The 17,078-nt window shown below is 42.3% G+C and overlaps 1 protein-coding gene across 4 annotated transcripts in view; it reads right to left on the minus strand.

Moving 5' to 3' along the window:
* The window catches only part of LOC115902443 (SAM and SH3 domain-containing protein 1-like), a 531,864-nt gene that overhangs the window by 133,011 nt on the left and 381,775 nt on the right, over positions 1 to 17,078 (minus strand). Inside the window, exon 1 of one of the 4 annotated variants that reach the window (XM_030945939.1) lies at positions 9,492 to 10,416. The exons of the other annotated variants lie outside the window; for them this stretch is intronic. Within the exon in view, the coding sequence (XP_030801799.1) occupies positions 9,492 to 9,494 (3 nt within the window). The 5' untranslated portion in view covers positions 9,495 to 10,416. Of the gene's footprint in view, positions 1 to 9,491; positions 10,417 to 17,078 lie in introns of those variants that run through there. 4 annotated transcript variants of the gene reach the window in all.

Consider the following 17,078-nt stretch of genomic DNA (forward strand, 5'->3'; position numbering starts at 1 on the left):
CTTTTTTTTTAATAAATAGTTTTTGTATTTTAATTCTTTAAACCAGACTGTGGAAGCAGCCAGCACTTACTCCAAAGGAGTCTGAATGACACTCATGCCAAAAGGCCAAGACACAGTGCTGCAAGTTAGAATTAGAGTTTACAGGTATCAAGAATCCACAAAGGACATTGAAGTGCTTTGCATGACAGTGCCACAGAAACAACCATTGTCACCTGGAGAACGGGAGTATTTTTATACAGGCTATTTGTAAATCCTATAGTTTTGCTCCTGAACTGAAGATCTATCCCAGAGTTTGCAACCACCTGGCCTGCTTTCAATATTAACATTTGCACAAGATGTTTGAGAGGCTGCGGCAGCATGTAACTGATATGACTGGGGATGGCAGTTGCCAGAGGGACAGGCTGCTGCACAAGGAAGCCAAGAATCTCAAACTCAATACGCTTCATAAGAGTAATTCTAAAAATTACAGCTGCTCGTGGGCAAGAGGTTTGTTTGTTCATTTATACTCCAACTGAAATGCATTAAATACTTGTTTGGATATTCCTATCCCTCTTGGTCATATCCAGTGCCAACCACTATTAATTACAGCTACCTTTCTGAAAGTGAAATCATCATCTGCTTTCTCCAAAGAGGCAATTGCTGGGGAAACATATGTATCTTTCAGGATTTAAATGCTGGAAGCACATTGCCAGTGTGGTTTTCTTGTGTACACCAGACCTGCCAGGGAGCATACAACCTTCAGGTGAGGTTACACTTGAAACAGTTACTACATGTTTTTTGTGAGACATACATGTGTGCAAGAACTGAGCATGATGGTGGCATGTTAAGATTAGCAAAAATAATTGGGACGTATTTTCTTCTCTGAGACCTTCTCACCCACCAGCCTTTTGGAAAGAGGACCTCCACCACTTCTGGAATCCCCAAACTGGACATTTGCAAAAACCCTCCTTCAGAAATCTGAAGTGGGAAGGAGGCACAGAGGGATGTGTGCATTCACACGTCTCCAGAGACAGCATTTCACAGACATCTTTGTAGTTTTTAGCATACTCAGTTATGTCTGTTATGGGATTTCACAGGCAGTGCTGCTATTTCTATTAAAATTCATGCACACAATAGCATCTGTGGCTGTACCTAATACAATGTATGGTAGACAAGTCAACAGCAAGTGACCAATCAGCCAAAATGGCAAATTCAGCACCAAGGAGGTATGAATTCCCAAGAGGTTTCACAGGCCAGTTAGTGAGTTACCACTCTCACTCTTCATCCAGCAGTGAGTTAAAGAAACTGCTCCTGAGGAAAAAAGTGCTGAAACTCCAAGGCCCACACTTTCCAAGGCAGGATGCATGGAGAGTGTAAGGTTCTGTCAATTAGATACAACACTAAAATGGCATACCATCTGCTCTACAAATGTCATAGAGCTCCATGGCACCTATCTGGGGAAGAAAAAAACCCACCAAACATAAAAGAGCAAGAGTTTACCACAGATTTATATACTTATGTGAAACAAAGGCCTCTTTGTGCTAGAGCTTTCTGAAGCAAAAGTACTTCAGAAAAGTTTGGATTTTTTTTCCATAGTATTTTCATAGTATTACATTTCCATAGTATTTTATATCAGAATGTGAAAACAAAAGAAATCCTTTCCACACTTTAGCCATACCACAAAAGTCAGAGTCAGTATTGTTATAATTTTGAAGGTGTAAAAACTATAGCTAAAGACTCCACTGACAGGAAAACACTCCCTCCTCTCAAGTATAAATTTTGCAAGAAGAATTAAGTTGAGAGCTTACACTTTATGTATCTCATTTCCTCTCCAGAAGGGTCTAAACACATTTGTAGTAAATTCTAAATTTACATATTGCAAAAGGTACAGTGCCAATCAGAATTCACCCACTCATTTCTCTGGAAACAAGCAGTGCAAAGGAACAGCAAGAAGTTTCCTTTCTCCTTCAATATCCAGGCAGGGTTCTCCCAGTTGCACTGAGCAGACAGAAATCCCAGCACTCCCTTCCTGCAGCCTCTCAGCATGTATGCTTGCTTTAAAATTTGCACAAAACAGAAAATTGGCGTTGACATGGATACAAAGTTGTGACAGTGGTCACAAGGGTTCTTGCCTGAGGCAAGAGACGAGAATGTTGACTCCATGTTCAGAAGGCTTGATTTATTATTTTATTATAAATATATATAACTATACTAAAAAGAAATAGAAGGAAAGGTTTCTTCAGAAGACTAGCTAAGCTAAGAATAGAATAGGAAAGAAAGATAACAAAAGTAGCTAGCTTGGACAGAGAGCGAGAGCCAGCTCTGCCGTGAGTGGTCACCAGATGTAAATATCTACAGGAGACCATTCACAGATCCACCTGTTGCATTCCACAGCAGCAGATAACCATTGTTTACATTCTGTTTCTGAGGCCTCGGCTTCTCAGAAGGAAAAATCCTAAAGAAAGGATTTTTCATAAAGAGATGTCTGCGACACAAAGTTTGACCAAAGCTTGTGAAAAGAGCTTTTTTCTCCCTTGGTATGACTATCTTCTCTGGTAAAACCTGAACTCAATATAAAATCATCAGTGGTTGGACTTTATCATAGCTGAAAATTACCCTGGCAGCTGTAAAAGATAGTTCCCTCTTTTCAAAGCAACTTGCCCAAACTGCTACGATGCCAGCCACCCAGAAGTCAAGATACTATAATTCTTGCACTAATAATGAGTGACAGTGTTACCAAAATTAGAGTTACCAAAGTCAGAGGAACATATGAAGTAAAATGGAAGCTTTTGTCTACACAGAAGGTTCTGAAAAGTCTAGAAATAAACAGTGCAGGAATAAATACAGAAGTCAGAAATTAGGAGTAGTGGGACCAGTTGTTGGAATCCTAGTTACTGAGAATTCTAGATTTTCTGTGCAGACAGGCACTGCAGAGAAGACTGAAAATTTTTTGTGACAAATGTTTGCCCAAATGGATCTCCTATGTTGTTTCACTTTCTAAGATGTTTTGCTACCTCTTCTAGTATTACTTAATATGCATTGAGTGTTTATTACAGAAGCATCACCTAAAGAACATGATCTGTCATAATACAAAACATTGCTTACAGATTAAAAGCATTTTCACACTACATCTGAGTCAGAAATAGAGGGTGAAGATGCACAAAGTTAAAGTTATCTGCTATGAGAAACACAGCAATTAAGTAACTGAGCCAAAAAGGAAATTGGGGTCTTCCAAAGTTGTAGTCCAGGGCACTGCCAACTGGACCATGCTATGTGTACTCGTTGTGCTGTAAATAATCATGCACCAGTACAGGCGGCACATCACATGCTCCATGACTCTAGGAAAGCAAAGATATTTTAGGAAATTATCTATTTTGTTGTGCAACATTTATACAATGAAGCAAAAGAGAAATAAACCTGCTAAAAAAACTACAGCAACAGGAGAAAATAAGCAGCTGAAAGGAGACACTCTTGTAAATAGGAAGGGGAAGTGGGAAGCACATGCTGGAAAGTAGTAATTCTGTACTATACACGGCATGCAAAAATGCAGTTTCAAAAGATACAGAAATATTGAATATTTTTGAAGTCTTTTTGCAAGGAACCTTGATTCATTAGAACTAAAAGTATTATAGTTGGGAGAATTTTATCAGCACCATGATCATTGCGGAGGGTAGCATAGCAACAGCTATATTTCAATTGTATTTTCCATGTAAAGCTATACTAATGAGAATTATAGAAGTAGTGGATGCTACATCATAGGGACCCATGGTCATAATTTACTAACACTGTACTGAAGATGAAGAATCAGAGGATTTAACTACAACTACACTAACCTAGGTTTATATGATTTACAGTGATATCTCTTCATTTCAGGCACTCGCATCTTTCTGGATTTTATGTTCTTCCATAATGAAAACTACATGGTGATATGGTGAAAGGGGGGAATGAGAAATGAGACATTTAGAATAATCTAGATCCTGAAAGCCTTTCCAGATCATCACCACTGGAATAAAATGACTGCTTTTGAAACCTCTGCTGCTAATCTTTGCTGCTTAAATAGATAGTGGATGCTTCCTCTTGTTTACTAGCAGTAATGCAGGTAACAAACATGTGAATTCACCACTAATTCCTAACAGATTGTATCTGAAGCTGTGGTTTTCTGCTTGTGGTTCATGTATTTCTGAGACCTCATTCAGTATCATAATGAAGTCCTTATAAAGTCATTAGAAAAATTTCTTAAGTTTTTAATAGTCTTAAATTCACCACACTGATTTGCATCTCTGCCTAAACATCTTCAGGAATACAGAAAAGTTGCAAATCACTTTTGCTGCTGAGAGTTTGAAACGAACTAGAAAATTTACGGTGTCAGATGGATGGTTAAACACACAGGGAATGCCATTTAACAAAAAGTACTAATGGTAGCCACAGCTAATCCATGGAAAGTGTTGCAAGCAAAAAGTACCTGGGATAATTGCTTATTCTGGGTCAGTTCAGTAATCAGTTCTCGTGGCAAAGTTCAAGAAGTCAGGTGACTAAGTAGCACAGAGGCCCTCAAATACACATACACTGCACTAAACTGTGTCTTTAAAGTATAGAGGAAGGAGCAATCAAGTAGTAGAAGTGGCCACAATATTTTCAAGGAAATGACAAACACTTTTAAGATGTCACAAGATTTTTCTCCCAAGTTTTTTTTAAAAACTGCTTAGAAGTTTGTTTCCCTTGGTTAGCATCTTGATTTTCTTCCCTCGCTGTTGTTTACTCCTCAATTTATCAGGAGCCCAGGCATTCCCTGCCTGTGTGGCAAGTGCTTCTGCTCCTCTTCAGGTGCTCAGGCACCTCTGTGACCTCCTGCCATGAAGAGTTCTGGTCTCTTTCAGGAAGGATGGAAAGCTTCTCTTACTTCATAAAACAGAACAGGAAATGCATAAAAACAAACCCATGTTGTCCTAGTGACAGTAGGACAAATTTGGACAATAACTGGACTAAGCAAGAAGGTGCAGGGGCTGCCTCAGCATCACCTTAGACCCTATCAACTTGAGTAAAACACCAGGCAGAGAGGGGCACACATGGACATGATGGGGCTGCACACACAGGCTGTGCAGAGGACACTGCCAAGAATGCTTTGACTTCTTTGATCATGGAATAATGGCTTCATGACAGATTCCCCACTATTCTGCTGTTATCCATCTAGTGAAGAAAGACAGAAAACAAAGTTTTCTAAGAACTAAATTCTCCCCTCTCAACTAAAACAATACAGACTAACAGTAAAAACCCAGGCAGATTATTGGAAAAAGGAAAAAAAAAGAGCACAAACTATGAAGAGGGGAAAAGAGATACTGGAGTTCACTGTAAAGTCACAAAAGGGACAAGAACTAATAGCAAACTCTGGTCATCATATTAAAAGCCTGTGTGCTAATAAAATAGCCATGAAGAATAAACCAGAACAACTGGATGTCTTATTGTTAAAAAAGGTAAGATATTTAACTGGCACAAGAGAAACTTTCTTGGAATTCACACAACTGAATTACTAATGTAGAAAATGTACAGCTTGTTTGGGAATGATAGGCAGGGGAGAGGCCTGTGGTTGTATTTCAGAGGTAACCTAAACTCATCCCAAACTCAGAAAGACAGAGCAGAAAGCCCAGTTAGTCTGAGGTCATTAAAAAGGGAGGAAAGTAACAAAGGTTCTGATACTGTTCAACACCTACTTCAGGTGACTACATCAGGCATAAAGCAGGCTGAATAAAGATTTTTCCTCAATAGTATCACACACAGCAGAACCTGCTGGTAAGCAGAAAGACCTAACTACCCAAAAGCTGCTGAAACACAAACACCACAGGCCACTAAGCATATCTTTGATATGTGAGAGGAAGTGGTCATGGCAGATGTGGTTTGAGCATTAAACAGGTAGAGAAACTGAGTCCTCTCACACCCAGAGAGGTCACCAGAGCAGTCTGGGTTGATGCAGGCTCACCAGCCCCTTGCAGGGCTGCCCCACACTGGCACCCTGGTCCACACTGCCTCTGCCCTCCAGCTGTCATTGCCATGGACAGCAAAATTCTCCTCCACACAGGTCTGGAGAGGTCAGTAGCACAGATCCAGGCACAACAGTGCAGAAGACAGAGAAATTGCAAGTAAATGTTTATCTCTATGGGCCAAAAGTAGGTTTCACAGGGGCCCCACTGACCTTTCAGTGTGACCTAAATTCGCAGCAAAAAGTGTGAAAAGAAAGACACATACTATTTTGTAAACACATGAAGATTTTGAGGTCACTCACCTTTGTGAGCAACTTTGTAAATTACTGTCAAATAAAGTCAACTTTTTTTCAATAATACACCTTACAGATGTCACCCTGATTTTTTAAGATTTTCTAAGCCTTCTGATGTTTACATTCTTGTAATGAACTTTCTCACACACTCTCTGTAAATAACTCATTTTTTTGCATTCTTTTATGGAGGAGGAAAAATTTGATGGACTGTGGGTTTGTCCAGTGCCATTGGAGAGGTGGCACTTTCACCCTCCAATCCACTGTCACTTTTGGAAAACTATAAATGTTGGAGTCAGATAATAAACTTCCCTTTTTTCTTCACCTTCAGAGCAGTGGTGTGTGCTTGTGTTCTTTCATGTCCCATAGCGACATACAAATAAGAAGGAAACAACAAAGATATAGCTCCATTTTTATGTGGTTCCCAATGCTGCTTCACATGGCACATTCATGAAGAGCAGGATTTACATGAAACTGTGCAGGACAGGGAAACCACATCAAAAAGTACTTGCTAGTAGTTCCCCATCAAACTGGAAAGATGCATGAAGACATCTGCACACTAGTCAATATTCTTACAGCGTACTTGTTTAGGAACTGTTCACATTTTGACTCTTGCGACCAAGACATCCATTTTGAGGCCCTTCTGGGGCCTCAATGATCATCCTCTCCAGATCATGGTGCTCAGCAGAAATCTGCAAGAAGTGCCTGAGCCTGCAGAGGACAGCAGAAAGCACTAAAAACCCTGAGTAAGAGAGGACCATGTCTGTTGATGATGATGATGCAACCTGATTTCTGAGTTTTCAGACTTCAGAAAGCTAGAAGGAGCTGTGGGAATAACAGAGAGCAGATTAGGTACACAGATGGATATGGAAATTGGAGAAATGGGCTAAGACAAAGGGGAAAGCGGTATGCAAAAAGGACATATTGTTGCAAAATACTTCACTTGGGAAGAAATAAGTTAGGAGGATGAGCAGGGGATGGGAGACAGCTGGCCCTGCGGCAGTTCTCACAAAAGGATCTGCAGGCTTCAGGCTGAGCATGAGTCAACTTTCCAGATGTCATAGAAAAGTAACCATGAAATAAAGATTTATTAACAGATAGCACATAAAATAAATCTTTTGCTCTCCTCAGCATTTCAAGACCTCCATCATCTGGGCTATGAGACTCATTCCTAACACTGCACTTCAAAAAAATCTCAAGCAGTTATGAAGAGTCCAGAGGAGAACATCTTAAATAACCTAGAGGTCCAGTTATTAGGTCTACAAAACATGTCCTTCTAAAAAACCAATTGCATGGGAGTTACCACTAGCTCAGTTGGAAGACCTTCAACCCAAGAATTTATAACAGCTGACATTTCCTTGCCCCTCTACAGGAAGTTACAGATGCTTTTTTTATATAGAAATGGAGAGGAAAGAAATTTTTAGTCCTTTTGATTTTATAGTGCATGAAAATACAATTTCAGCATTTTTCAAATAGTGAAAAAATCCACTGAGCATAAAAGGAAACAAAAAATATATTGGGGGAGAATTGCTTACAGGAGATCCTCATTATTCAGGAAGCCTAACCTAAACTTAAGCAGCTGAGATGAAGAATTCTGCCTATTTACAACAGTCTATAGCAGGAAGAAAATTGAAAGCATTAAAGATGCTCTTCATATTTTTGAAGAACCATAGAATAAGATCCAGTTTATTTGATTTTATTATTATACCTTAAAATAGACAATCTTCACTTAAGAGATCCTCCCTCCACAGTGATACCTTCTTACAAGATATTTGAAGTGGTGTACTTCAAACTCATTTAAAACCAGATGTATAGCAGCACTACAATATATTTTACTTTTTTTTTACTTTGTCTGCTTTCTCCTTTCAGAGGAATACACATTTAGATTCAGTCCTCTTCTTTTTTTATTTAAAATTCTTATGTAACAGAATATGTGAGATGATCAGCTTGTGGAAAGCCACTTATTTAGTTGGAACAGGGGTCTCTGTAGGAACTTTAAAAATAATTTAATTCAGGCCTACACATAATTTGAAGAATTAAGAATCTTAAGATCAATTTTATACCATCTATTATAAAGCATATACTGTAAAGTAAAGTACACTGGATACTTTCAAAATTTTAGCATTTATTTTGCTGAAGTATAGTCTGAATTTTTTGAAGTTTAAGTTACAACTGGCTTATACAAAAGGCACTGCCATTAAAAGTGACAAGTCCTCATGTCAATGCCAGCAAAGAACCATACTACCATAAGCTTTCACACACAGAAAGTTTGTAAGTCATGTAAAAGTTCCAACTGAAAACCAAACTGATTTGCTGATTTTAGTTCCCTAAAGGCCTTTGGTTTGACACCTAATTTAATTGCCAGAGACTGAGAAGTGAATATTCTGTTGTATTGTGCTCTGAGATCTTACAGCTCAGCATGTTGCTAACATCCGTGCATCATTGGAAACATTGGATGCCCCCAGGCACGTTTTTTCACATCTTGACTGCATTTTCTCAACTGAATTGCCCCCACCCATTTGGCAGACAAAAGGCTCAGAGGTATGCTCTGATTCAAAGGCTTTACTTTGTAAGGGAAAGTCACTCTTAATTGAGATTTCATTTCTTGTGTCATCCCTGGGGAGTACTAACAGCTTCAGCCACCCAATGAATCACTGAAGTTTTTTTTATGTTCTCCCATACGGGTGCCCTGAACAGAAAATTAGAGCTAAACCAAGTGAACACATAGGAGCAACATTCAGTCTCTCTTGCCTCTAAAACAATGTCAATAGGTGACTACTTAGAAGATGTAGCAAATGGAAAACAACCTGAATTCAAGAAGGAAGTTTTCACTAATACTTAGAGAGAGATAACAATACTCTGCATGACTTACTTTCTATCCATATCCTACTTCTCAAAATTTGTATTTATCACTCTCTTTCCTTTAAATTTAAACATTCCTCACATTCATATTTATCCACAAATTTCATTCTAAGGGATAAATCAAATGTATAAACCAACGCCTAAATCTTACCCGTAATATTAACTGTCTAATTTAATTTCTTGCCTTTTGTCTAAGAGGACAGGAAGCAGCAGAACTGTAATGCTTCTGTTTCTCAGCTGAAACCAGTTTGACAGTAATATTCAATGTCAGGAACTACTAAATTCAGCTATAATTAACTGTATGATAGATTTCTAAAAGGCATCAATGTAGTCTATAGTTTGAAGATACAACGTAGAAATATATGGAGCGATCTCAGTGACTTACCATCTGACACTGATGAACTGCAACTGCCTTGGCAGGAATTAAGTTAATTCTTCTTTACAGCCTAGACTATTCTCCAAAGCCTCTGTGCCACTCACTTCTCCATCAACATCCAGACACAGAAAGGGCAAAAAACCCTATCAGCCATCAAAGCAGTACTTCATACTCCAGATGAAAAGCATCAGCAAGCCAAGCAGTCCCATTCCTGAGGAAGAGCCATGTGTTCTAAAAATGCTGGGTAACCACTCCTTAAAATACAAAAAAGTAAATTGACAGGCACATAAGAAGGCTCACAGGAGCTGAGCCAAAGTCCTTGCTGACTCCCCCAGCGCTACACTTTAAACAAAGGCAGAGCCACCCAGCTCCAGTTATCTGGCTGCAGCCCCCCCCCTTTGAAAACACCTTCTTCCTTTCCTGCTAGACATGTGTCACTTCCAGCACCACGTGCTGCTAACACCGATGTGACAGGTCTGTGCCTGGAACACATGGGCTCTCCAGCCTGAGAAGGGAGCAGCCAGCCCTGCTCCCCAGCAGCACTCCAGCATCACCCTGAGGGTACCCTTCACCCGGAGACTGCAGCCTTGGCCCAGCCCAGGCTGGTCCCTTCACAGCTTCCCCTCCAGACTAGACCAACCCGAGTTCTGCTGCTTATGAAAACGGCTGATAAGGATTGTACCACAAATTTGTTGCAGCCCTCTGAATCTTATCTAGGACTAAAAACAGCAGAAGCTTTGTAGCTACACAAATGAAAGTGAGCTTGGAATGCAGAAAGCAAGTAAATGTGTTGAAAACTGTGTGACTTATTCCTATGTACACATACACAGAAAAATTTCTCTTAGGCACATGCCCACACACACTCATAAAAGATTTGAAATGTTAGGCCTTTAGCAAGATCCCTGTATATAGTTTTCTAAAACACCTTTTTAGCTCTGTTTGGAATCAAATTAAAAAACCAACGTGGCCTATAATATAAAGACATATCTCTACCAGTTCAAAAGGGGAAAAGTGATTCTGACATGGAGTGTCACATGTAAAATCCCACCACACAACTGTAAGTCAGTGATGCTCTCAGACTTCATCCTTTCATGTTAAAATGTTTTGATGTCCTTCTTAGAAGAGCAAAAATGGCATTGCTGTTTTGAAGTGCCAGAAAACCACTTTCTACAGATGATGGTGACTATGATGATTTTAAATAATTGTCCCACACCCCATTAGTTGCATAAGCCCACCTTATCAACTCCGCAATTCCTGCATTTGCAAAGCAAAGCTGTGCTCTAGCAGCAGCTCTTCCCAGCTGCTATAGGTGACCTTTTTATCTCCAGCTATTAAACTGGGCAATTCTGGAGGGTCTGGTTCTGCTACACTCCTACAAGGACAAAGAGGGCCTGACCTCAGTATTACAGGGACAAACAGCACAGGCTACAACTGCACAACATCCCAACCCCACCAACCATCCCTGCTGCTGTGGGAAGAGGAACCAGGGTGAGATTAGGTGAGATGCATACTACAAACAGCCATCCTAACAGTCCAGGCCAGGGATTTACACCCACATTTACACTGAGTGGCAATGGCCTTGTGGCCAAAGTGAACAGGAGCAGCCTAAGCCCATCCAAGCACAACACCAACTGTCCATGGCAGGCAAGAGACAGAAGCAACAGGGAAAGGACAGCATGTGGGATGAGGGGGGAGGAGGGCTGGGGGCTGAGCCCAGGAGCTGAGGGTCCCTGGCAGAAACAAAATGGGAAGGAAGCAGGAAACAAGCTGTTGCCTCTTCTCAGGGCTTAATTTCAAGTCTTGTGAATCTCCTGTTTTCATTAAAAGAAAAGGAAACCCCCTTGTTTACTCCTTCTGGTATCAGAGAAAGAGATTAAAGCGAACTAACTTTAAATTCTTCCACATGCCTCCACATGGTTTAAAATTTAGAAAGTAAATCTGAAGACTTTACCAATCTATTTTTAACCTCATGATTCAGTCTGATTCAAGTATTCAAATGCTTGTATATAGTCACAAAGGGACTAAATCCTTCTTAACAAGACTTCCATATGCTTTGTATGTTTGTGAACTCTATAAATGTTTAATGACAAATATCCAATTAAAAATGAGCGTGCATTCACAAGCCTGGTACAACTACCCCACACAAGGAAATCTATAGCATAAAAAGGACAAAAAGAACTGTACGCACTGCACTCCATCTTATTTGTATGGCAGTGTCAGACAGAACCAATTTTCAGTTTTCAAGTTGATCTATTTCCCCACTGAAAGCAAAGTTTCACAACCTCTGCTGAATAGCCACAACATCAGAAAGAAAAGGCTTAAGCTTCCAAATTTTACATAACAGTAGGAAGTAAGGCAGGGAACTACCTTTGGCTGACTCTCCCACCTTATATTCATTGAAAATAACAAATGCATAATGAGAAATTCCCCAGAAAATTGTATTGCTATCAGTCTTGGGTAGTGCACTGCTGAGGGCAGTCTTATTGCATATGCTGCCTCTACTATGAATCAGGCAATAAAAACATGGGGAGAAAGGGACTGGACTTCTCCCAGTGCCACACAAGAACTTCCTGCAGCTTACCATGGTCCCCATGCCACCAAGCCTATATGTACGCTGTGTCCTCCTAGTGTGGACTTCTCTAACACCTCCAGGTGTCATAGCATAAGCCACAGCACACGTTGCAGTTGAGACAGGCACAATACACAGAGCATCAACATACAATTTCAGAAAGCTTCAATCCACACAGAGTAACACCTTACCACTTCAGAAGGCTTCAAGCATTGGCCCACACACAGGAACATCACACACCAGGCTGCAAGCATTAACCTTTCTTGTTCTTTAGCCCAACCTTTTATACCCCTCACATTCATGCATTGCACCTGTGTGCCCTCTGTTCCCTTTGGTGATTGGTCAGGGCACCTGGGCACCCCAGGTCTCATTGCCTTCAATGCTGCTCACCTGCTTCTCACAGCTGTGGTCCATTGGGGATGAGGCTCAGCCACAGCCCCACTCCGAATTACCACAGTGTGCCTGATCCAGGTAGCTGGGTCTGTGAGCATGAGGCATTAACTCATACGTGACCCTTTTCCTCCTGTTGTGCCTCCATTCCTTGACACTCACTGGTTACCACAGTCTGCTCTAGATAAATTATTTGTGTGTTCCCTTATGTTCCCCATCTACACTTCCTGACCAGGACATTTTAATGCCCTCCTGTAGCAGACTGTGTGTCTGCTCCCATATGCCCCTCTTGCTGGATGCCTTTGTGAGCTCACTTCCTCATTTTTCCATGTCTCTCAAAGACTTTTTAATTGCATCTGACTTGCCTACCAGAGTGCTTCATGCCTCCTCCTCCTCTCAGGCACTCTTCTCCTTGCTGCTTCTCTGCTCCATTTTCCCACCTCCTGCTGCAAGAGAGAGGCGAGAGGCATTCCTGGGCATCCAGGCACTGACTTCATAAACTGTATCAAGAGACTAAGTGGGGAAGATGTTTGCTGGTTGCCATTAATGGATATGATTCTCAATCATTTATTCATTTATCTGCCAATAAAGTTAGTGTGTTTCTATTACCTGTCAATAATGGAGAAGTATGCTGTGGTTCCCCTTAATTCCTCCACTGTCAGTTTGTTTGCTTCAGGCCAAATCCCCCAATTATTTAAGACCATAAATTGACTTTGTCATGCAATGTTTATGCCTTTAAACAAAATCTATGCATTGTTTATGTATTTAAACATAAACATAAATGCATTAAATGTTAAATGCATTTAAACAATCCTGCAATGTTTAAATGCTACAGATGTGTAAACAGAAATGGTCTAGTGGAATGAAAGACCTTCCAGGCTGCCCAGATAAGTTGAGGTTTACACAGTCTTGAAAAGTGGAATAAGGATTTATGCTGTATGTCCCTCTTGCGCAGGGCTTCCCTGCAGCCATGCTCCCCCTGCCCCCCAGCCAAGGGAATGCTCCAGAAGACTTCCTTGGCCAGGTGAGGAGGTTACCATGCAGATAAGACAAAATTCTTACCCCTTGGCAGGGAGTTTGTGTACTTTCAGGTGCGTGTAACTCCATATTCTTTTGATGTATCTTTGTGAAACATCCCCACCCTTGATACTTCAGCAAGCCCAAGGACTGCCTGCTTTTCAGGCATAGCCAGGCTCTGCTGGAGTAAGGCAGAAAAGGCTATCTCCCAAAATCCATCTTGGCTTTTCTGTGTCCAGAATATAGTATGGATTTCCAGTCCAAATGACCAGAAAGGGCTCCAAATTCATCTGATGCAAATTTTTGAAGCTTTACTGAGTTAGGGTTGCAACAAACTGCTGTCTGAAATTCTTGACAGCTTCATGCACCTTTCCACCCTTCTGACCTTGGGCTCCTGCCAGAAGCCCTCGCCTGGGACAGTCAGGGCAGAATCCAGCCTGGCAGCCTGCCACAGACAGGGCTCCCTGCTCAGAGTGCCCAGGAGCAGCAGTGTGCATCCTTGCCGCAGCCCGCCCAACATCCTGCTGCCTAAACCTCACCTAGGGCTGAACAGGAGAGGGCATTAATACACAGATGCTATTGGTATGACTCTGAGCCGCACTGGCCAGCTAAGGAAAACTCTGTACAGTGAGTGATCAATGGATTAGTCTTGGTAAGTGATTGGTTATGGATTCCTGGTTATTGGTCTGCATAGCAGTCCTGGGTGAATAAATCACAGCAGCATGTCAAACTTTAATGCTCGACTGCTTTAAGAATACAGCTGGGTTCAGGGACCTGGTTTCAAAATCGTTCCAATTTGTAGCACCAACAGAACCTTAAGAATATCCTATAGGCAAGCACAAGCCCCAGGCCATCTCATTTGTATTATTCCTTGTTCTGCTTTCTCTTTCTTTTTAAATAAGGAACAATACAAAGAATGACAACTCAAATTCAGAGTCATGCTGTCAGGAAGAATAATAGACCTATTCTGTACAAAAATGCCTGTATTGTTGGTTTGTTTACTTCATCTGTTCCATGGCCATGCTGCTGTCAGAGCTCTGGAGACAAAGCCCCAGCTCTGAGACTGCTTCTGGGTGCTGGGCAGGGAGATCTTTTCCCTCTGCTGCTTTTACCAGGGTGACAGCAGCAGTGCACCCCACCCATCCTCATAAGCAACACTGAGGGTGGGAGCTGTGAGATAAATCAGAGACATCCAGGCTTCCCATTAAATCCAGCCCTACTACTAAGATCCAGTATCTCAATGGCACATGGGGATTTATAGGCAAAAAGCCTATTAAGCATGCAAGGGAGTTAGGCATGGCTAGTACAGCTCTGCACATCTGTGAAGAGGGTTTAAAGCTCAGTGTCTTTCACTGGAAGGGCGTCTCCAGAACTACACTCTGCTTCGTGTCACCCCAGTAATGACTAATACACTGTCGGAACATCTCTGTTAGATCGATGACAAGGAGGGGGTTTTAGAGAGTCCCAGTTCAAATAAGTAACTTGACCAAAATAGTCTGTTCCCATACAGCTATACCAACCACAATCTGCTAGAAACTTTCTCGAGAAAAAAATAGAGGATAACAGTACTACATAAAATCTAAACAAGGAACAAAGTAAGAAAACAAAGGCAATGGGTAAAGGAAGGAGTAGATTGCACAACCTACAAAGAAAGATTCAGCATGGTGGGGTGACATGCATATTAATGGCTGTCTGTTTTTGTGGGATCTGATCTCTTTTTAGATCTATTTTTAAGCAGTTTTCTCAGCTTCTGGAATTATAGTTAAATAAAGAAAAATTCCAGTCGTGGGTTACCAAACTACGAGAAAAATAATTATATCTGACCGTCAAGTTAAAGCCCAGAATGGAGAAAGCAATTTCTCAATCTCGGAGCAGCCTATAGAAGAAACAATCCTGCTACTTAATTCCGGCAAGTTTTAAAAAAGACATTCCCATTCCAGTTAAGCAGTCTAAGTTTCTTAAAGAAATAGTGTCACAGCAGGCCATTTTGATTAAAACAGGAATGAGTGCATTTTCATTATGAATTTCTTAAATTGCCAAGAGAAAGTCTAAATCTCACCCTCCACCCCCCCAAACAAATCCCCCACCCAGCACTGAAGAATCAGCTGTGCTGCTGCCACATTTGTGATACAGCATGTCAATACAGCAGAGGGAGATGATCCCTCTGCAACACAGAGCCTAACACAGAGGAGCTGTAAACAAGGCGGGGACCGAAAACAAAAACACCAAACATTTTGATGGCAAATTCGATTTAGTTGAGCCAGCTTCATGCAATGTTAATTTAATTCGGGGTTACAAAAATATGCTCTCATGTGAAGTATTTTCAAATGCCTGCAACAATGTTAGTGTGAAAAATTCTTTAACTCATCCAGTTCATTCCAGACGATGTTTCCTGCCAGCTACATTCACCACAAATGCTGTCTGGTAAATAGCAGCTGCAAAGGAAGGATAAGGATGCCAGGGTACACTTCAGTAAACACTCATTCTCAGTGGCTCACTATATCCTGGGCCAAGCAAGCTAATACACATTCACAGCCATGTGCAAAAATCCTCAAACTTTGCTTTCGCCACTTCGCGAAGGTAAGGACAGTAGATGAAGGGCATGCCCACACTCAGTGCCGCCTTTGTGGGCAGGAGCTTTGCGGGAAGCGAGGCGCAGCCCGGGCCAGGCCAGGCCAGGCAGGGGCTGTGGCTGCGGAGCTGCACGCACCGCGGTGGGCACGCTTCCCTGCCACCCATCCCGGGCTCCTCGGGCTCTGCACTGCCTTCCCACTCGCAGCGCTGCTCAGGAATTACACCTAGCTGTTCTCATGCCTCTTCTTGTTTGCTCACCCAGCCCGTCTTGTTTTCTGAAGCCAACACCTTTCCCCACCGGCTGCCAGGCGCAGGGAGGAAGCGGGTGCGGGCCGCGCTGTGCCACAGCCAGGCTGGCTCAGCACAAACCCCTTGGCAGCGCCATAAAGCCACCTGTGAAGGATAAGGCTGCTGTTGAGCAACACTTCCCCTAGATCCTGCCCAGAAGAGGCTCCCCAGGGAGAATGGCTGGAGCCGGACAAGCTGCGATGACCGATCTGGGAGACTACTGCAGGCGCCAGAAAGCAGAGGGAGAGCCAGAGTTTCCAGGAGCCACACCTGCGGGGATAAACACACACGCAGAGCAGGCAGCTCTCCCTGGGGACCAGATTGCTGCCTGCTGGCGTCACTGCCGCCCCGCCAGGGGTTATCGGTCTCGCAAAGGCACTAAGGAAACTGCCGGTGTGAATGGCCCTAATCTGCTTCGGGTGCAGCCCCTGATAACCCGGGGAGCGGCCCGGCAAACAGGAGGCTTGTCCAGCACCACAGGGAGTCGAGGGAAAACTGCTTTTCATCAGTATAGAGGATGCAAAAGAGCAGGATCGATCCATGTGCCGATGCCAAGTTATTCTAGAGCTACAGTGAGCAAGGGCCCCATACAGCACTCGCTTAAGAGCATAGGTACATCCCCCCTCCGCAGTGGTTTTAGTGACCCCGATTCATACAGGAGCCAGCTGAGGGATGCTAACAGGCCTGCAGCGCCATCCAGGAGCTCATTCACCCCGCATTGCTACTGACTGTGTGCTGCTGAAACCTCCCCTGCCTTC

This window comes from Camarhynchus parvulus, chromosome 3 (assembly GCF_901933205.1).
Source record: "Camarhynchus parvulus chromosome 3, STF_HiC, whole genome shotgun sequence".
Lineage (NCBI taxonomy): Eukaryota > Metazoa > Chordata > Aves > Passeriformes > Thraupidae > Camarhynchus > Camarhynchus parvulus.